The sequence below is a fragment of the Contarinia nasturtii genome, unplaced genomic scaffold (assembly GCF_009176525.2).
Source record: "Contarinia nasturtii isolate CC-2019 unplaced genomic scaffold, AAFC_CNas_1.1 Cnas_scaffold_1037, whole genome shotgun sequence".
Classification (NCBI taxonomy): domain Eukaryota; kingdom Metazoa; phylum Arthropoda; class Insecta; order Diptera; family Cecidomyiidae; genus Contarinia; species Contarinia nasturtii.
In genome coordinates, this window is record NW_022198383.1 from 8,441,758 (window position 1) to 8,462,948 (window position 21,191).

General features: G+C 35.0%; 4 protein-coding genes across 5 annotated transcripts; 2 read left to right on the top strand and 2 right to left on the bottom strand.

Moving 5' to 3' along the window:
* Positions 1-983: 983 nt before the first annotated feature.
* Positions 984-5,379, bottom strand: LOC116343631 (tubulin-specific chaperone D). The gene is made up of 10 exons (XM_031771821.1): positions 4,242-5,379; positions 3,927-4,169; positions 3,450-3,863; positions 3,090-3,389; positions 2,938-3,027; positions 2,165-2,867; positions 1,900-2,092; positions 1,530-1,829; positions 1,282-1,434; positions 984-1,215 (listed from the first exon to the last, which is right to left on the bottom strand). The coding sequence occupies exons 1-10, from the start codon at positions 5,203-5,205 to the stop codon at positions 1,093-1,095; spliced, it is 3,483 nt and encodes a 1,160-aa protein (XP_031627681.1). The 5' UTR covers positions 5,206-5,379; the 3' UTR covers positions 984-1,092.
* Positions 5,380-5,691: 312 nt separating this feature from the next.
* Positions 5,692-7,749, top strand: LOC116343866 (alcohol dehydrogenase class-3). Its single transcript, XM_031772148.1, has 7 exons — positions 5,692-5,802; positions 6,000-6,192; positions 6,304-6,471; positions 6,557-6,747; positions 6,902-7,174; positions 7,259-7,326; positions 7,389-7,749. The coding sequence occupies exons 1-7, from the start codon at positions 5,785-5,787 to the stop codon at positions 7,606-7,608; spliced, it is 1,131 nt and encodes a 376-aa protein (XP_031628008.1). The 5' UTR covers positions 5,692-5,784; the 3' UTR covers positions 7,609-7,749.
* Positions 7,733-16,444, bottom strand: LOC116343865 (chondroitin sulfate synthase 1). 2 transcript variants are annotated; one of them, XM_031772146.1, is made up of 7 exons: positions 16,019-16,444; positions 15,517-15,742; positions 10,999-11,229; positions 10,531-10,920; positions 10,241-10,467; positions 9,216-9,972; positions 7,733-9,142 (listed from the first exon to the last, which is right to left on the bottom strand). In XM_031772146.1, exons 3-7 carry the CDS (start codon positions 11,168-11,170, stop codon positions 8,091-8,093), a joined length of 2,598 nt encoding a protein of 865 aa, XP_031628006.1. In that variant the 5' UTR covers positions 11,171-11,229; positions 15,517-15,742; positions 16,019-16,444; the 3' UTR covers positions 7,733-8,090. The 2 variants fall into 2 exon arrangements, with proteins under 2 accessions (XP_031628006.1, XP_031628007.1); XM_031772147.1 differs by lacking the exons at positions 15,517-15,742; positions 16,019-16,444 and adding an exon at positions 15,307-15,325.
* A 2,431-nt stretch (positions 16,445-18,875) lies between these two features.
* Positions 18,876-20,267, top strand: LOC116344358. The gene is made up of 2 exons (XM_031772853.1): positions 18,876-18,978; positions 19,232-20,267. Exons 1-2 carry the CDS (start codon positions 18,928-18,930, stop codon positions 20,063-20,065), a joined length of 885 nt encoding a protein of 294 aa, XP_031628713.1. The 5' UTR covers positions 18,876-18,927; the 3' UTR covers positions 20,066-20,267.
* Positions 20,268-21,191: the final 924 nt, after the last annotated feature.

The following is a 21,191-nucleotide window of genomic DNA, read 5'->3' on the forward strand; positions in this document are numbered from 1 at the left end:
CAAAAAAATTCAGGCAACTAAGAATGTATTGCATAGTTCCTTCATCGATTTTGTGCGGGAGCGAAAGAGATAAATGTGGAAAATGACACTTCTTCAGTTAACTGCTGGCATCAGTGCTGACTGGTATCCTGCCGCACTCACACTCATTTTTGCTAAGAACATTTTTTTGTACTTTTATACAATCAATCGCAGGCCAGATAAACTAGAAAATAGAATTTATAACGAAATATTTCAATAGCACATAACAATTGATGAATACAATGCACCGCCCCGACCGAATTATGGAAATAAATGAATTCATTTTCTCATTGCAATAGCATGAATAAGTCGCCAGGAATTGATATTGCTAAGCGCCAAATTGATTTTGTAGAATGAATAATGTGTGTTTTTCTTCTCTTTTCAAAATGCTCACAATCAATGTGATTCGAGTCGAATGCGACACAGATTGAATTTGAATGGAAACAAGAAATTTAGTGACGAAAACGTAAGAATATTGTAGTCATTTTGCACAATGTTTAAGAGAAAAAACAACAAGAAAAATATGATAAGAGAACACGTGATTTGAAAGTGAACGAAGCATAAGAAAATTCAGTCCATGATTTAAGCATCGATAGATGCCAAAAAAGATGACTATCATTATTATAGCATTATGCGCATTAAAATTTATTTCTTGCTAATTATATCATCCTAATTATCTTCCATATTGATATTGCAAATGAAAACCTAAAACTAAAATCATCAACGATATATTTATATTATCCATTTTTTTCGTTTGTCGAGATTCCAGTTTCTCGGTTATGTGTTGTGATGATGAGCGATTGTTGAAACTTTAATTGAAGTCGTTGTATGAACACTGGAATTTTTGACCGGAAAAAGTGAAGAAAAAACTTTTTTTTTGCAAGAATTTTGTATGTAATTTATTGATATAAAAAAAGCAAAAAAAAACATTAATCCATTGTATAATTAAATAAAATCATCGTAAATTATTCAAAATACAAATGCAAGTTGTTTTATTCATATTTTAAGTGTGTGACAATTTGATTGTTGATTTTAAAGCGGATGTGTTGGAGTGACATTCGTGTGAGTATTGGATTATTTCGCAGTGGATGCTGTTACAGGTGGCTTTATGTTAAGCAATGTGCACAATTTGTTTCTTATTAAGCGTATTTCGGTGATTGGTTCACCCCAATCGGTTTCCGACAGATAATTCATTATCTGAAAATTGGAAGAAATGTGTGTACACTTTTAAAATGAAGTATGCCATCAATGTGTGGAAATTACCTCATCTGAATTCTCTTCTGGGAATCCACAGGCATCCGAGTGTAGTATTAATGCTTCATACAATTTGGTGGCCGTTGTTTTCCTCACATGTACATGTGGTAGACCCAAAAATATCGACAACGTACTCAATACTTTACTACTTAGCTCAGGCACCTGAAACAACGCACAATTTTTTGTGAAAATAATTCAGTTGCACTGTTTTTTTTTAATCTCTTTTCGATTTTCGAATTTTTTTCTAATCAATTTACCTGAATCAATTGACAGAATACATTGATGCTCGCGATTAGTTTGTAGAGTTTTTTGTGTCCTTTAATTTCAAGTTTCGTTAAACGATAAACTTCTGAGCTAAAATTGAGCGATGCATCCAAGACAATGTCATCGATTATACTCGAACCGATGATGATATTCAAAAAGTTGAGTAACGGATACGATATACGCTCGTTTAATGTATTTTTATTGAAAATATCAATAACTACATCGCAAATTCTACGTTGCTGCTCTGGATTGGTGCGTAAGAAATCGATGAGGGCTTCTGATGAATGTTTCACCTGAAAATGGTAAAAATATTGATATCAATGTATTTGGATACTTTCTATTTTTTGTGGTTTTGAATCTTACCAGAGACTCAGTGAGTTGGCCAACGCTAGCAATCAAGCCAATCATCAAACATTCGGTATATTCTGGCAATACCAAAAGTTTACAAAATAATGGAAATGTATGTGCTGCATATAACCACAAAATGTTTGAGAAATCTTCGGGAAATACAGTTTTTATGAAATCATGATGTGTGATGTGCGGAATGGGTGGATCACTGAAAATGTCATTAAAATTTATAATACAAAAGTGTCAACAATTCAAAATGCCATGCGATCTAAAAACTTACTGATAAATAATTTTACAAAATAATTTGCCGGCCAATGCACGAGTGCGATCGATTTTCTCAACAGCTTGCTGAAGTAATCCAATGATAACTGCATGTATTTTCTTCGGATCTTGCAATACAAACTCTGGTATTGTTACTATCAATTTATACAAAGCATTCATAGAAGCTTCACGAACCCAAGCTCCAATATCACCCCGATTATCAATTGTGTATTCATTTAGTGCCGCCAATAAACACCGAAATATCGTATCCTCGGCTGTTTCATCATCTAAATAACGAATATTGTGAATTTCATCGAATCCAATGATGAGAACTGCATTGCATAATGCTTTGACACTTTCTTTTCTCGCCTCCGCCCAATTTGCCACAAAATTACAATCTTGAATGTGGTGGCGTCGCAATAATTGGCGATCCGAATTCGGTAATGAATGACACATCAATGTTAATAGTACACGATTTAGATCCAATTTTAAAATAAAATCAGGCATTGCTCCGATGGCTGCTACGAATCCCATTCGAACGAATTCCCATGATTTTTCGTTTGATGCTTCAATATACTTATTTAATAGTTGAAGATTTTTTTCATTTGACTCCGGTCCAGCATAGTAGGTTTTACATAGTTCAGACAGTGCAGCAACCGCTGCATCTCGGATTGGAACAGAGTTTTTCGTAAGTGATGAATCGATAACCAACTGCCAAGAGTCTGAAAACGATACCAAAAAGATTAAACGAATTGATTTCAAAGAAAAAAATACCCAAAATTAAAAACTTGCCTATGCACTCTGGTGAAACGGCAATCTTTGATGCACTGCAATTTCGTATAAAGTCACAACAGCACTGGTACATCATCTCACCACTCATACCTAAATCACGAAAAAATGTTTTGAATTAATTTAGTTTTCACTGAGCAAGATAAAAGCCTCACCTTTGAATTGGTCTCTCTTTTGAAATGCAAGAACCAGTCCATTCAGCTGTTCAATCAAGAAATCATTTATAAACACCTCGTTGTTTTCGAGCTTCTTTAATTTCGCTATAATTTCTCCAATCGCCAGAACTGTTCCATGTCGTTCGTTTATGTCAATTGATGACGTTTTCTTGAATAATTTCGGCAATGCGTCCGTCACCATGAACTCTGGTTCGCGTGACGTTAATTTGTGCAATGTCTTCGATGTTAATTCTCTCATAGCTGGATCCCAGTGATTTACTTTCCGTTCGATTAAATGACCTGATGAGGAGAATTTGTTTTATTCTACCGATTAAAGTATAAAGAATCATGATACCGTACCTATCAACGGTTTCGAGTATTCTGGATATTGCGCTATGTAATCACTAATTTCCAAATAAGAATTTGTTCGTAGTCCAACCGAAAAGAAATCGGCTTTGGTGATAATGTCGATGCCATGCGGGAATGTACGCAGACGTCCGACGCTTTCTTGAAATGCTGCCGATGCGGCACGACGACAGTTAATTTCGCGATCAAATACCGTTGTTATCAACAAGCCGGTCGCAATTTTACTCACAAACTCCTTCAACACATTCGGTTCATATGCTCTAGCAAATGCCCAACACATATAACAAGCGGCATCGCGAATGTGTTGACCAACTGACATATAACCTTGGAGCTCATCATAGACAAGCGCCTGTAGCAAAAGTGGAACCATCGTTTCTAGGCGATACGGCAGTAACAGACCACGTTTGGCTGAAAATTCAATTCAATTTTAATTATCCCTTCGGCGAAAGAAAGAACTCTATTGGTACATACCCAATTCAGCAATAGCTAAACAAGCTCCGTGCCATGCTTCGTGTGGTTCGAGTGGACTTAATATTTCGATGACTGAACCGACAACTTCATCGCCAAACTCTCTGGGCAACCGACTCGTGATTCTGCCAATTCCTTTGGCCGTGGACCATCGGATGTCACTGCTTGGATTTCGCATTGCCTGTAGCAATTCTTCGATAATTTCCTCGATTTCACATGGCACATCGATGTCATCTTCGTTTTCCACTGAAATGAGCAGAAGAAAATTATTTTTTTAGAAAAGAAACCATTTCAGAGCATTGCGGAGAAAGTGCTTACCTGCAGTGATTTCATCATGTTTAAATTCGATGTCATCTTTTGTTGAACCGGCGGCCAATTTTGCGGTCAACGATCTCGAACCGCGTTGATACCGCCAGGTGGCAAGTCGTGGTTTTAGAAATACTAAACCAAGTCTTTGAATAATTTTCACAAAGTATTTGTTCTTCAGAAAATCATTTCCAGATTTAAAATCGCACGACAGTAGCCATGTCAATAACCTCGGTGCATGTACAAGTAAATCTTCTCGTTTGCCATGTTTTAAAATGAAGGAAATTGCTGCCAATTTACCAAATTGCGTCTCATCTTTCGATTCGCAAATCCAATCAAGGTATTGCGGTAGATATTTATCTTTGACATCGATTCGAATCAAGAATTTGGCTGTTAAAAATGCGGCCACTTTTGAACATGTGTCATTATTGTTCGTATTCAATTTGCACAATTGGAAAATACGTTCGATTTTACTGATTGGATTATTTCCGGCACCATCGCTGATAAATCCATCGAAACGGGACAACTCAAAGGGATTCAGCACCAAAATTGAAAACCATATCAATAGCATGTAACGTGTCTCCCATGTATTTGTTTCGCTGACATTCTGCTGCTCAAGCGCGTTCAAAACGAAATCCAGGTCGAACGTTTCGTGTGGCAAAAATTTCAGTATAATTTTGTAAGTTCGCACTTTTGCAAATTGATACAAATACTTGAATGAAGCATGGAATAAGGTTGGCGGTACATCAGTTTGCCGAATATAATTTAACAATTTTTCAATTAGCGCCGGTAAGTGTGGATTCAATAAATGTGGTTGTTCTTGGTATCGACTCAAAATATTGCTGAATGTCTCATATGATTTCTCAAAATTGCTATTGTGATCGGTCTTCAAATCGGCAATCATTTGTTCAACTTGAACCAATTCGACAAAATGGTCCAGCATTTGCGTTGGTGAGTCATTATCGTCAACTTCCATTTTGCACGAATTAAAATGAATCCAGTGTTTCTTTTTCACACAATACAACTAAACCGGTCGGTCGAAGAATGGAATTTTCGAATTAAAACTGTCTTTTTCCGCGGAATTTCAATCATATGTTTTTCACTCGGTTTTATTTCAATGCGTCGCGCAATGCACTGGTTTTGTTTGGAAAACTGTCAAATCGAACTGTCATTGTACGCGCGCAGGGTTCAACATCGTCATTTGATGTAAACAAAAGAATGTACGGAGTTAAAATATGTGATTTTTTTGTATTTAAGGAACGGGAAAAAACGACGGAAAAAGACAAGAATTTTTCAAAATGAATAGCCTTAGAAAAACCATGAACGTGATTGTTTGAAATTTTTTATACAATAATCAACGTGAATGATAAGGTTTGAAAGCTAAATATGATTGTTGTTGGGAAAAACATTTCAGTGCTTCCGATAGGGATAAAATGTGTCGTTAAAACTACATTTCTTGTCAATTGCTTAGTCTATCTCCGGCTGTTTTCGATAGTTGAAATTCTCACACTTTCTTTTCGTGTAATTTTATTTTAATTGATTTTTATTATTTATAATGGCCACCGCAGGAAAGGTACGTTAATCATTTATTCATCATTTTTCGATTTTATATGATTCAATTTCCGTGATAATTAGAATTTCTTTGATTTGTCAAAGAAATAAATTCCAATTGGATTTCAAACTATAAAATTTTCCATTATGAATAAAAGACATCATTCTTATCATACATGGTCCTATCTTATCGAGGAATCTATTTTTCCTACCCAAAAGGTTATTGAATGTAAAGCGGCCGTTGCCTGGGCAGCTAAGGAGCCATTGTCGATTGAAACAATCCAGGTTGCACCACCAATGGCTGGTGAAGTTCGTGTCAAAATTCTTGCAACCGGTGTTTGTCACACGGACGCATACACATTGGGCGGTTTTGATTCAGAAGGTGTTTTTCCTGTTGTATTAGGTCACGAAGGTGAAGTGAACATAATGATAACTGATTTTTCTATCTAATTTCATAAGCACTAGTAACAAACAACATACGTCATACGTATATGTTTTTGTTTATTTTCGTTTGATTATTTAGGCGGTGGAATTGTTGAAAGTGTTGGCGATGGTGTCACTGATTTTTCACCAGGCGATCATGTTATTCCATTATACGTTCCACAATGCAAAACTTGCAAATTCTGTTTGAGCCCAAAGACCAATTTGTGCCAACGTATTCGTGAAACTCAAGGTCAAGGAGTGATGCCAGGTATTGATGACAAAAGATAAGTTCTTCCCTCTTCTCAAGAGAGAGATTTTTTTTCACTCCAATTTAATTTTGTTTCGTTTGTCAGACGGTACATCTCGTTTCACTTGCAAAGGAAAGAGTTTGTTTCATTTTATGGGAACATCAACATTCTCTGAATACACCGTTGTTGCAGCAATTTCGCTCACCAAAGTCAATGAATCAGCACCATTGGATAAAGTTTGTCTTTTGGGTTGTGGAATTTCAACTGGCTATGGTGCCGCATTGAATACGGCCAAGGTATATTATCAACATTCTTATCATACACTCGCTTGCAACATATCTTATCTAACATTCGACGATTACAATCGAGTAGCTTTACAAAGAAATTGTCGAAATTTTTTAAAATGAATATTGAAAATCGTTTTTTTTTTTTTGATAATACATGATTTAGGTTGAAGCAGGTAGTACTTGTGCTGTGTTTGGTTTGGGTGCCGTTGGATTGGCCGTTGTATTGGGATGTAAAAAAGCCGGAGCCAGTCGTATTATTGGCATCGACATCAATCCAGATAAGTTCGAAATGGCCAAACCATTTGGGTGCACTGAATTCTTGAATCCGAAAGATTTCGATAAGTCAATTCAACAAGTTCTAGTTGATAAGACCGATGGTGGTGTTGATTATTCCTTCGAGTGTATCGGAAACGTTGCCACAATGCGTGCTGCTCTTGTAAGTGCTTTTTTCACTTTGTTACTTTGTTTATTCTCACATTGTGATAGAACTTTGTTGATAATCTTTGATCTTTTTTATCAGGAAGCAACTCACAAAGGCTGGGGGGTTTCGGTTATAGTCGGTGTTGCACCAGCTGGCGCTGAAATTAGGTAAAGTCACGACTTTGTTCACATTTTCATACTTACTGAACCATTCTCATTTTCACGGTCAGCACGCGACCATTCCAACTAGTGACTGGTCGCGTTTGGAAAGGTACTGCATTCGGTGGATGGAAGAGCTGTGAAAGTGTGCCAAAATTGGTCGATGCTTACCTCAAGAAGGACCTATTGATCGACGAATTCATCACGCACAACTATCAGTTGAACGAAATCAACGAAGCATTCCATGTCATGCATGAAGGGAAGAGCATTCGCAGCATCGTTCACTTCTAAATGAACATTTATTCGTTGTCGGTTCAAATGTTTTGAAGCCCTAAGCTGCTCGCATTTAAATACAAAATATATTTTTTCGAAGTGATTTTTCTACAAGAAACACAGAATAAAGAAACATACGCACTTTATTTTTAAACTCAATTCATTGGACTTTATTATTATTTCAAACTAAATTAATGAGGTATTTCTCAGTGGCGTTGCGTGTGAGTGTGTACTTTACTATCAATTAAAACAATTTTAGTGCCTTTTAAATAATAATGAGTAACATTATATGACCAAATGAAGCTTAGCACAGAGATTCAGTTACAACATCGCACATGAAATGTGTTTGTTCTTAAATTAACGCGACTAAATTCTTTACAAAAAAAAAAAATATCGAATATCACACATGTTCGAAAACTAAAATCGATTCAGTTTACTAAAACTACTATTACTACTACATTTCCAATGTCTTTCTTCTTCCTTCCTCTTTCTATTCTTATCTAACTGGTGGTTGACGACCGCATAAAATCGATTATGCTCTTATTATTCATGAAAATGGATTCAATGTGCTTGAAACTGCCGAGTGTGTTGGCCTTTGTTCCCAAACACATGGTATACTGCGATTCGCTGAGCGCTTTATCACAATAAATATCATGATAAATATGCACCAACGTTGGATCGGGTGAACGGAATATACTTAATGATAATGGCACAATGCTTGAATTTGAATTTGGTCCGTTCAAAAATGATGTGATTGGTGCTGGTTGCAATTTAACAAGTTTTTCCAAAAATTTGACATCTTCCAAGCCCCAACCGGTGATGTCATCATTGAATCCATTTATATCGGGATGTAAAATGTCTGCTTTAAAAATGGCACAAATACCATATCCAAATTCTCGAAAATATCCACGATTATCGTTCAAATTGAGCGATTCATTTTCCTCAAACTCGGATGAACTATCATAATTAGCGTCGGACCAAACCGACGGATTATATTCGCTGAAAACAATCGGCATATAAACTTGTTTGTTTAATTTTGTATTTAGACGAATGCGTTCGATGGACATTCGTTTGAATGTGATGTCGACATCTATAAAAAATATAATGTCGTTCGAATGAATGTGTTCGGAATGTATGGCTCGATTCAAAGCAATTCCACGAGAAAAATTCCCTTTAATTGTGACGTGATTTATCACGGATGTCGTGTATTTCGTTTTAAGTTGATCAATTTCATCATAAAATGGTCTCACATCCGAATGCATTTCGTTGAATAGTACAACGAGCAATTCAGTTTGTGTATCGGGATGTTGCAAACAAACACGGTCATAATTTCGTAGAAATCGTTGGAACGTTTGTAAACGACCGGCCAATGGTAATACAAATACAATCGTTGGCTTGATTTGATCAATTCGATTCCTTCGTGACGTTTTCGTTTGATTATTTTGCACTGTATTGTTCAGCGACATAGCAATTGTATCCGATATTCGATTAACACTTGATTGCCAGATGTTTTTCATTTTGAATGACAGCATTGACGTCAGATTACCAAATTCTGTAAGGAAAAGTCCCGAAAATTAAAATAAAATTCTTGATTAAAAATAAAATAGAATTGCTGATGTACTTACTCGTCGTTTCCATTTGTTCGGTAAAGATGTTGTCTGGTTTTAATTCTCTGACGAAGCAATCAGTGAAGGCTCTTTGTAGGTATAAATGACGACGAACCGGCACCGTCATCTTTTTGCCGCGATATTTTCTGTAAATCAATAGTAAATCCAACACCAAATCCTGTCCATACAACGAATTCAATCGATTATATCCATACAATAGTTCTTTGAAATCGATTACACGCCCTCTTTGCCGTGAAAAATTATTTATATAGTCCATAACTTCGACAATTACATCGTCTAATCCTTCTCTCAATGACGAATCAAGTTTTTTCTTCGGATTTGTTTGTTCGGCCGAATATAAGCTTCGAGCTATGAAATTCCATGTCAATAACTCTTCTCTGGTGCTTGATTTTGCCTTATTTAAATGTGGTTTTGTACTCAACACATCATGATCGCCGAGAAAATTTACATCATCCGGTTCATTCGATGGGAATATGGATAAATCAGAACCTTCAAATTTCATCGAAAAATCGATTTCATTATCTTCCGATTTGGATAGTAAAATCGTTTTCATCATTGCTATGTCGCGGTGCAGAGATAGTGTCTCTTGACGCAATTGCTGTGCACGAAGACCTTGGAGATAACTATGCAAACGATACATGAGAGGTGGCCGTTTGAGAGGATGAAGTGTGATTGCATTATGGATTTCTTTCGTTTTTAAATTGCCAGTGAATGCATTTGCACCACTTGAATTGTGACGAAGAATTGATTGCATCTGGAAAAAAAAGAGAAGACAAATTGTAAATGCAAAATAAAATCACCGTCGAAAAATACAGCATTAGTCAGCAGTTAACTGAAAATTCACGCATTTGGGTGTGTGTTGCATGTGGGAAATGATTAAAGATTGAATTTGAGATTAAACTTGTGAAAGAGAGGAGGTAACACATTCAAACTTCACTCTATCTCAATTTCATCATCGTTGCGCATGTGCCATGGCACATGAATTTTCCATCAATGACTAAAATCACACAAAGCAAACAAACCTCATAATTCCAAGTGCACGGTATACCGGCAAATTTTTGCACACACCGCCCAACTTCAACATCTTCGTGTGTGCTGTACAAGTTTTTAAGGCAAGTCGGAATGTGTGGGGCCACTCGTCTCAATGTTTCGCGACTCATTATTACACCAGGTCCGCCCATACAGAAATTCTCGTCAAATTCCAGCGACAATAAGCCGAACTCCTCCGAATTACCGCGACCAGCTTGTCCTACGCAAGTTGCAGATAAATTAATGAAATCGAAATGCAAAAGACATAAATGCCCATTCTTACCAATAAACTGTGGTTTTGTGCTGTCAATGGATCGTAAAAATTTCTCCAGTTTTTCGGTATTGATATAAACATCATCGTCGGCTCTGGCAAACCATTCAAATCTATCAATATAATGTTCGTACATAAAATACAACATTCGAAATGATTTCTTCTGCGGTGGATAGCGATCGTCCACTCCTTTTAGGGCAATAACCGGCAGTCGTTCTGAATAAGATCCTTCTGAGCTAAAAAATGCCAAACGGCCTGGCACCTCTTTTCCCCATGTATCATACACCGCGGTGGCACGATCGCTTAAAAATTCTTTAGCAGTCATTACACCAACAAATACTAAATTACTTTGTGACGATGTCACCGTGTCGCTTTGCTGCAAATTTATTACTTCTAAGGGACCTATAAGAAAAATGTATGTTACACTCGGTTTACGCAAATGTATTTTAAGTTTGTAATTTATGAAAAGTAAATTGTTACCCGTATTTGGTCGTAGACTACATTTTTTCACTAATTCTAAGGCTCGGTAGTTCTTAAACAGAATGCCGAAACACAGCCCAATAATAATGCCAAAGAACATGAATACGGTGCTTTTTCTTGATGTCATTTTATGGATGTGATGATAATCACTGAAGCTAAACCACTGCATCATCTTGAGAAACTGAATGAACGCAATCGATGGCAAATTAATAGTGAATTCAACTCAAATATCTGTAAATTGAAATGTGCATCTGGTTAATTAATATGTTCGATTTTAAATTATTGTTTTTCTTTAAATTAACGATTGTCAATAGAAATGCAAAAACGAATAACACAATCTTAAAATTTAAAGTAAAAGATTAATTGCAATGCAAGAGGAACCTAAATAGAAAATGCAAATCGAATGACCAATTGGTTAAATGTGCACTTCATTTAAATGAATTCCATACAAATGAACAAAACCAATTCAGCTAAAGAAATGTTTTGAATCACCGCATGCGACATGACACCATATTAACGAGCGCATCCGTAATTTGGAATGTCAGCAGAACGATGTCGAAATGAATTCATTCAAGAAAATTGCAGGTTAACTACAAAATACAAGACATTTCGTTCAAGTTTATGATAACCATTTGTGAAACCATTATTTAATATCGCGACTGATACTGCGGAAATGCTTGTTTCATGATAAACACTTATCGCCCGAAAGAATGTACAAATGATACTCGTCTAAATGTTTTTTCGTTCAAATTTTCGATTACATGAGTGAAATGAACTATTTTTCGGTTTGTCGCAATCACAAACATTTATTTTTAGACTTCCAAAAATGAGTTGCGTCTTTTCAGTTCCTCACATCAAATATCCTTCTTTATCCGGAAGTACACTGTATGATTTTACAACTATATCGAAACCAGTGTCATCTATTTGGAAACGATTTTCCGAATGACGATCAGACAAAATTAAAATCGTCCATGAAATTGTCGGCTCGATTTGTAGCCTTAACATAACCAGAATATTTTCAACCAATCAGATAACAACCATAAATCTTATTTCATTAACATTTACGATGTTATTTGTACGCAATACGAAAGCAGAAATAGTTTTGTGAGTGTAGTCAGCCGTTGATTTAATCAACGAAGAACATTCAATTTAATTACGGCAGAAAAAAATGAATTATGAACAATGATTTTGTATGGATGAATTAAAATGCCTGCATTTGTATATTATACACAATCGAATAAATCTATTTTCGCGCTTAAATTGGTGTCTTTATTGCAATGAATTCTGCAAACAGGGGCACTTGGGTCGCACACTTCAAACATGCCACAATGCGTGTTTTTCTATACAGATAATTTTATTGCAATTGCAATACAAACATACAAATTCATTTGAAATTTGCGGTTAGCACCGTTAATTATTTCGCGAAATACTCAAGATTATATTAGAAATTAAACTTAATAACACGGAGCACATTAAAATTCTGTTTGCAAATAAAATGCATCATAAAGCAAAGAGCAAAAACACAGACTCAATTTCAAAAGACGCAAAATGGAATGAAAAACTGAGCAAATGCTTCTTATTGTGTTCGTATAAAAGTGTATATCATTCTTAATAAGCGCGCATCGAAAGTAATTGGGTAAATTGGCCATTTTTGGTGTACAAACAAAGTATGAGACACCGTTTAAGATAAGCACCTTCAGTTGATGATAATCGTCATGTTGATTTCAAAATAATAAAAGAACGACGCTCTTGAATGGCTAGTTGAGTGAATGTGTTTAAATCGCTTATCATTCCGTGTCGAAAATCGGTTCGGTACAATTGAATGAATGAACGGAAAACACGATATAAACATTTCACATGTGATTTATTGATGAGACAAACGGAAAGATTCGTTATGAATGAATTGCTTATGGTTAGAAATGACAAAATAGATTGTCTCCGGCAATGTAGGAGGTGAAGGTAAGCTGAATTTAATTTTAATGCGAACGCTCTTTTTAGATGCTCGATACTCTCTGTGTAATGTGCTAAAAATAGTGTATTTGTTCAATTTCGAAGCACGTTCGAATCGAAACCTCTGACATTTCGACGAATCGCATTTGTCGCGTGCCCAAATGAGTCTACAGCTAAAAACCACATTTGCAACGATTCAACCGAATTCTATACTATTGTGGTACTAATTGACGCTTAATGCCATAATGAATTTGTTGAAAATTACTCTAATGCTTATCAGCATAATGTCGCATCATTAGTGTATCGTATGTGTGTTTTGATGCCGAACAAAAATTCATTGAGCTGCTTTTCAGGCGTTGCACTTGTATGCCCGTCACATCGTATTTACCATACTATTTCGATTCAAGGTCAATTCACAACTGTGCGCATAAGACAGTTTAAAGTTTGCATCTAATTTACTGTGTTATTGTTATGGGAAATCTAACACTTTTTTATCTCATTCTTACTCATTCAACATTTGCGTTTGACGACGCAGAAAGAAATGAGTAAAAAAAACTTCATTTGTATCTTTCATTGTAAATATCACAATAATTACGCGAATTGAGAATTCGTGAGACTTGATTAAAGCATTTTTTTTTGTTCTTTTTTTTCATCTTTGGCTGCATCGTTAAGTCAACGTATACTATGCCCAGGCCTGTAAACGCAGACAAAGACGTGTGAGTGCGATTATTTATCTAAAAAACAAGTAATCCAAACATTGAACCTTGTATGCCAAGTAATATTTTACGTGTGCGTCACGTACGTGTGTGCAAACATTTTCGGCATCACAGCATTTGTTCGGTTATAACAGCACACTACAATCATTGTCAAAATGCTTATTGTAAAAGTCATTACCGTGGGGAATGAAACACTAGAAAATATCGTGATCAAATGATATCATTGCTGATAACATGTAATTCAGTTTTATTTGAACACGCAACAACCAAATAATTCGCAATTAATTTCTTTGCGGTGGATTTTCCCCAAGTGTTAATGAAATAATTATAACTTTAAGTGAGCGATTTCCGATTTGTCATCGCTTCATTGACCTTTGACCATTTGAGAACGTGCCGATTTTGAAAAATGGTCTCATTCGAAATTACAATAAAAACGTAACTTATTCCTTGTTTTTCTTCGCATCTTTAGCCACATATGCGTTACGAGTAACATAGCATGAGCACAAGAAGAAAATTTAAATTTCTTGTTTGTAAAAACAAAATGCATTTTCACATACAAATTGTATGTGTGTGTGCATGTCTTTTTGTTGGATGGAAAAGAAGACGAATGGAGAAAGAATGCACAATGGATAATGCACATATGTTTTTTCGGAACATATTGATCGTAAAATATCACTAAAAATGCCTGAGCCACTTAAAATATTTTAACATAAATTTTCTGGTATTTCAATTCTGTTACATTCGAGCTAACAATATATACAGTGCGTAGCAGAAGTTTGACATTTCAAAAAACATTCGAATTTAATATGAAAAAACCAGTCGATTTGGATAAATCAACATGATTAAGAACATTTTAAATTCTTGGTCTTCAATGATTAGGGATATTTCTTCGGAATTAACATTTTATTGACGAACCGCAAACCAAAGAGCCCACATAAAAGATGTGTTCATCAATCAGTTCGTGAAATTCTTGTGAATTCAACTTCTGGTGCACCCTGTATGGCATGCATAAGCATTAACCACGGGCACATCTGCACGATTCACACAAAATTATTTCATTTCGTATTTTACAGTTCATTTTTCAGAAAGAGTTCCATTTCTATTCCATTGGCCGTTCGTTGTTTACTTAGCATGTTGATCTTATGAATTTGCGTTAATTAAATTAGATAGTTTGTTTTCATTGTCGTAATATCAAAGGCATGGTTTGCGGTGAAACAGATTATGCACAAGAGAGATGTAAATGAACTGAAACCTCTGTGTGCATAGCAAAAACGAAGAGAAATATTAATGATCTATAAGTCGATGATCTACTGTGAAGCGGGTTAAAAAAAAAACACTGTGCAAACACTTTTTTTTTACAACTTGTTGCTGGTGGTTTTGATTCTATTTGATGTGCTGCACAGTCGGATTTAAGCCGTGATGAGGCACTTATCAAACGACGTTCAGTTTGTTAAAAATATTTGTCGTTAAGCATGCAACAAAAAGCATAAGCAACATTTTAACGAAAACATAGTTTAATGTCTCGCCATGCACATTTCTTTCCATTCCCTTCATTTAAAAAATGAAACGACTAACTGCACATTCTTTTTCTTAGAAATTCTTGATTTAACGGAAAAGATAATAAAAAGACATTTTTGTTTACTTTGGATTGGTCCCTTTCAAATGTGGCCGTCGACGACTATAGAATTTATAATCAAGTGAATTAGTTGAAAATACAGTCAAACATTTGATCAATTCAATATGCGACTCTCGAGCAAAGCGACAGTCACTTGAGACAAAGTTGATATACGAGAGATGATGAAAAATTTGGGAATCGTTGATGATGAAAAAGGGCAAATTGAAATAAACTCACCATTCCACTTGATAGAGAGATGCTTTTTTTTAATTTACAGTCGACTGCTATTGTTCCTTTGATGATGATGATGATGAATATCCATAAAAAATAAATTTCATTTAGAATTTAAGCAATCACCATTGTCACACAAAAAAAGAGTATCGTTTTCATTTTCGTTTCGTCTTGACCGCTATAAATCACTAGTCAAAAATGTACGCACGTTTGCCTTGTAGTTATTTGAAACCTATTTTTAAAATGAATATTGAAAACTCAAAACTAAGCGCCGTTCTTTTTGCCGAATTTCGTATTTTTCTCTTCTTTTTCAAGTCATCAATGCGTAACAATTCATTATTTAAAATACGATTATTCGTAATGACTTGTAGTTTGTGTGCGGTCACAATGATAATGTTGTAATTTTATGTTTTCGCTATTTACAAAAGAGACGACCATTTGGTTGCGATGGATGAATTTTGCATGAATTCGTTATGGCAATTTAAAATGTCTTAACAAATACGCTCACGTAATAATAAAGAAAAGAGCACCGGTGTGGCGTCTCTTCAAACGGCGACCACAATCAATTTTTCACAAAGAAAGAGAGATGGTGCCGGAGCATCAACGAGATCAATGCTCGCGAATCGACGGTTGTTTGATAAATATCCTCATCTAAACCAGATCACCAATACGCGAACACAATTTATTGTCTATTTATCTCGTTCTATCGATTCGCTTGGATCGCAAACGATGCACTAATAACTTGATGCCGTCTAAACTATCAAGACACAAACCGAATGAGAAAATTATATTCGATATTTTCAGAGTTGATCGAATGAAGAATCATTTTGCCTTCATCACACTATTTGCTGGACAAACGATTACAATAAAACAGAGAAAGAACGTAGTGTAGGCAGTGCGCACACAGATTACACGTCCGAACCAAACAAAAATCACAACCAAACTGACGGACATACCGAAATAATAGTCACTACACGATTTGTTATGTAGAATGATGAAGAAAAGAAGGGAAAAAAATGAACGAAAAGCAAGCAAAGTCAAAGAAATGAACTTCTTTTACAAAATGAAACGAATACCACTTAACAAATGCACGACACACACGCATATATCAGCGTTTGTGCCGATACAACTCATAACTTGTGTATTTCATATGTGTATATATATGCGAAGAAGATAGAATCCACCGCACTGCGCACGCTACTATAGAAACGATAATTCAGTCAGTAAACCAGACTTTAACCATTTAGCGTTTGTGTCGTTTTTATCTTTCGGCGTGTTGCGTACGTTTTCTTTCGGATACATTTGTATGTGCGCACTGTAAGATTGTTACGCATATTTCTCTCTGCCAGGTTCTTAAATGACAAATACATTTAAAAGAAAACCTTTCGCGCGGTCGTCGCGTCTATTTTTTTTTTCTTCATTCACATCAGCTCCGAGCCCAGTGACGATTCGGCACAATTCACACTGATCAATCATTACCTCACGATGTGTAAAACGTGCGATAATCCTTTGTTGAGCATTCAGAAACATGAGCCAACCTCTTTTTTCAGAATAGCTCATCTGAGCTCATCGATGTTAATTTATTCGAAATGAGGAGAAACAAATTTAGCAAAACAAAATCAACGGTCCAACCTTTATTCATAAGTTTCTCAACTTTTTTTTTGCGTTAACGATACATTTTTGGCTTACTTATATCCATTAATCAACCATAGATTTAAATTGAGTTGTGGATTTTCGTCTTTTAATTCAATAAAATTCTTTGATTAGATAAATGAGATCTAATCTCGGCCAACAAAGGCATTTCTATCGTAACATTCCGAACAACCATGCGGAATAGCGTACATCACGCGTCTCATAGTTTGTTCGTTTTCTTTTGCACACTTAAAATTGTCGAAACTATTTTTGTCGCATGTCACTTTGCTCTATTGAAACAGTTGAGGCACGAATATATATATATTCATTCGTACGGCATACGGGAGTTTGTGTGTGGCAAAAAAACACAATCGCATGATTGCAAAATGTATGCAGAAGAAAACAGGTTTTACTGGTGGTCAATCAACCGCCAAATCCACGATTCTAGTATTCATGGTCATACTTTTCTCGAACAAGTACGAATGAAATAGCGGTTTCTTTGGTTGACGAAAGATAACGAGGATATATCGGTCACCATAAATTCACCAATAACAAGAACCAATCATTTATTGGGTGATCAAAGTCGACACATTTTACTTTTATCGATGATTATCAATGTTCAATGTTCACTCCGAAAAATTCACAGACAACCAAATCAAATGGACAAAGCGTAAAAAATGTTATCGTCCATACATAATACGTTGAAATGATATCGATAGCAGATTGGAAACTCAGGTCTACATGATACTAACTCGATAATGAAAACGCCTGAAAGTATGTAATAAACAAAGACATGCATAACTTTGGAGGATTCAAAAAATAAGAAATAACACGAAATGATGAATATAGAGTACTAAAATGGGCTACTTACATAAAACAATTCACAATAGTCATAAATTATTTTTATATAAAATAATAAATCGGGCACATTGTTGTTGTACAATTTTCCTCAATTTCCCTTGGACTTCGTTAATTTGAACTATTTGATTTTCGTCAATTTCCTTCGAATTTTGGAAAATAATCCAAATTTTCGAATTCCAATATTTGTATCCTGTGAAGTGTCATTTGAGAAAGAGGAGTTATGAAATTCAAAACCTGACTCTTGACAGACTGTTCTGAAAAACAAGAAAATGAGAGATTTGTTCAAACCTTCACGTTCTAATAGTTTTGTGAAAAAAATTACATGTGAAAATTTTTACTTCACACAGCCATAGCTCCCATACGTGGGAACACTTTTGTATGAAAAGTGTGTCAAAAATTATTTGCAATTATGACCAAGCAACATTTTCCAGAGAACGTCTTTATTCATAAATATTAATTAAAATAATAAAAAGGAATTTAACGTATTTCAATGAGATATGAGAGTATTAGCGAGAGTGTGTTTGATGTTTGGCATTGAAACAGTTTCGCATCCATCTGTTATCAAATATTATATAGCAAAGGATTACAATAAATTGCCAAGCAACTAGTGAACTATCAATTAAACCATATGTTTGACGTCGCCTTTGTAGACATTTGTGAAATGGAATTTGATAAACAAACTGAAATGATTCTTTGAATCATTCTGCGCACATGAAACATATCCAGGAAAATGCATTTGCGTCATTATAAGAAATTCCACTAATCATTTATTTTAAAGAATTTATTAAATGAGGCAAACACACGCGCAAGATTCAGAGATTATTTTTTGTATAAAAAGGGTGCAGATATCAACTAAGCCATCATTCACTTTTGTAGTACAGTTGTATACACATTTACTAGGTACTATCAATCAAAAAGTGAAAAATGAAGCCAGTTACTCCTTTAGTAGTCTTCTCACTTTTGCTGTGCATTCAGGTATGAATTATTTTTTTAAGTTAATTATTAGTAAGTTATTACTCCAAACTTTTTATTAAGTTAACTAAATAAGTCTAAAATAATTCTGAAAATTTGGGGTCGCTTCGATTTTTTTTTGCACATTTAATTTGAATGATTAAGTCTCGATACTTTTTGCATTGCGTCCCGTGCGTTTTTAAATTACTCAATAGAAAATGTCAAACGTTTTAAGTCAACATTACTTAACCAATATTCCCATTTATCTTCCATGCAGTTGATCAATGGACAGTCATTCCACACATTAGTGGAGAAACTTGAAGAAAACGCGAAAGCAACAAAACAAAAAATAAAACAGGATTTGTCTTTCATTTTAAATATTTCACCCAATTATTTTAACATTTGGACGTCATTCACTGAAGCTGTGCCGACATTCTTAGCGTTGGACGTAATGGAAAACATGTTAGTAAAAGTGCCAGAGGATATGCTTAGTGGGGAATATTACGCGAAAGACGTTTTGCGATATCAAATTTCTGGAGTTATAGTTCAGCAATCACAAGAAATAGCAACTTTATATAATGAGATTTGTACAGCATTTGGGTATGACTTAACACAGGCTAAAAAATCGAAATTCGCTGAATATTATTGGGCATGGTATCAGAATATACCGAACAAGAACGATGTGAAACGGATCAAAAATGGAATTGATGCAATGTCATCCGATCACGACACAGTACTTGCACAATTCAATGGAAGAATGGAAAAAATCGATTATTTAAGAAATCTTATAAGCACATGCAGTAGTCTAGTCAACAGTAATTTAAGGAAACTCATTACGTCGAAGAAACGTGATTCGATGATAAAATATAGTCAAGAAATTGTAGATGCTACACTCAAAGCATCATCCGTTCAGCCTAAGTTGATCAAAAGGCTTACAGAAGTGAAAAAGATTTTAATGAATTATAACAAAAGACGCACCCGGTGGGCTGAATATATTATCGATATGCGTGAGAGTCCGCTACCAGCTCGCGGGGAACAATCAGACCCAACTGATGAGTTAGATTTTGGAAATCTCAATTTGGAAGACGGAAACAGCAGTTCAAGAAGATAAGACATTGTACTCAAATGTAATTAATGGCAGGGAAATAATTGCGGAGTATTGAAGTAATTTTGAGTATACCTTTTGTTTATAACTTACCTTATGTACTACTTAAACATCGATTCATTTATAAAATCCAAGATGAATTGTGTAAAATTTTCACTGTAAATAATGTACATTGCACTTTGCAAAATAAATATTTAAAAATGTTCGATATTGTTATGTCTTATGAACCATGTGTGCAAAACAAGTGATTCACATTCAGTTAAATTTGTAAACGACTTTACTCGACTTAAGGAATGTTGTTATCACGCAAACAATGCGTGTTTTTCACAGAGCTAATTAAGAGAAACAAAAGCACCAATCAATAAGTACAGAAACACTTGAAAAACATGGAAATTTGAAAGGTGAAATAGATGTGACATTTTGTTTGCACAGGTGAATTTACGTTCGGAAGCCAGAAGTATAAGTATAATAAATTTAAGCTATAGGCTTTCGTTCGTTAAAAAAATTCATTATATGCAGAGGTTAACTTTTTAATTATTTCGGAGAAAAATTTACAAAACAAAAAATTGCAAATATATTCCCAATTGACACTTTTCCATTAGCATTAAATATTCTTTTAGTGAAATTGTCGTAAAAGCATAAAGTAAGACCACGTGGTATTATCAATCTAAAAGAGAGAAAACAAAGAGATAATATCACAATAAACAAAGAGATAATATCACAAAAATATACTGTGAAAATGTTGTGAATGAAATGTGTATACTTTTTTGAATAGTTCGCAGTTGCACTGAAATCCCGCGACTCCTTCGATATGAACATCCATTTGAGCAAACGCAAGAAAGTTGAGCATATCCTTTTGCATATCCAACCGAAGGTTATACCAAGCCAACTGATAAACTGTTTCCTCCACTTGTACAAATCGATTCGTTATGTAACTTCCCATATAGCAAACAAGATATAGCCAAGATATAGCCGTACATGTCGGAGGCAGGACTTTCATGGCATTTATAAAATTCATATTTGCAATAGACTTTAGTAGCAGTTATAGTATTTTGGGAGTAAAAAGCATTAAAAAATGAATCGTTGCGGCGAAAGAGTAGCTCTTATTTTTCTCCAAATAATACTGCAACAT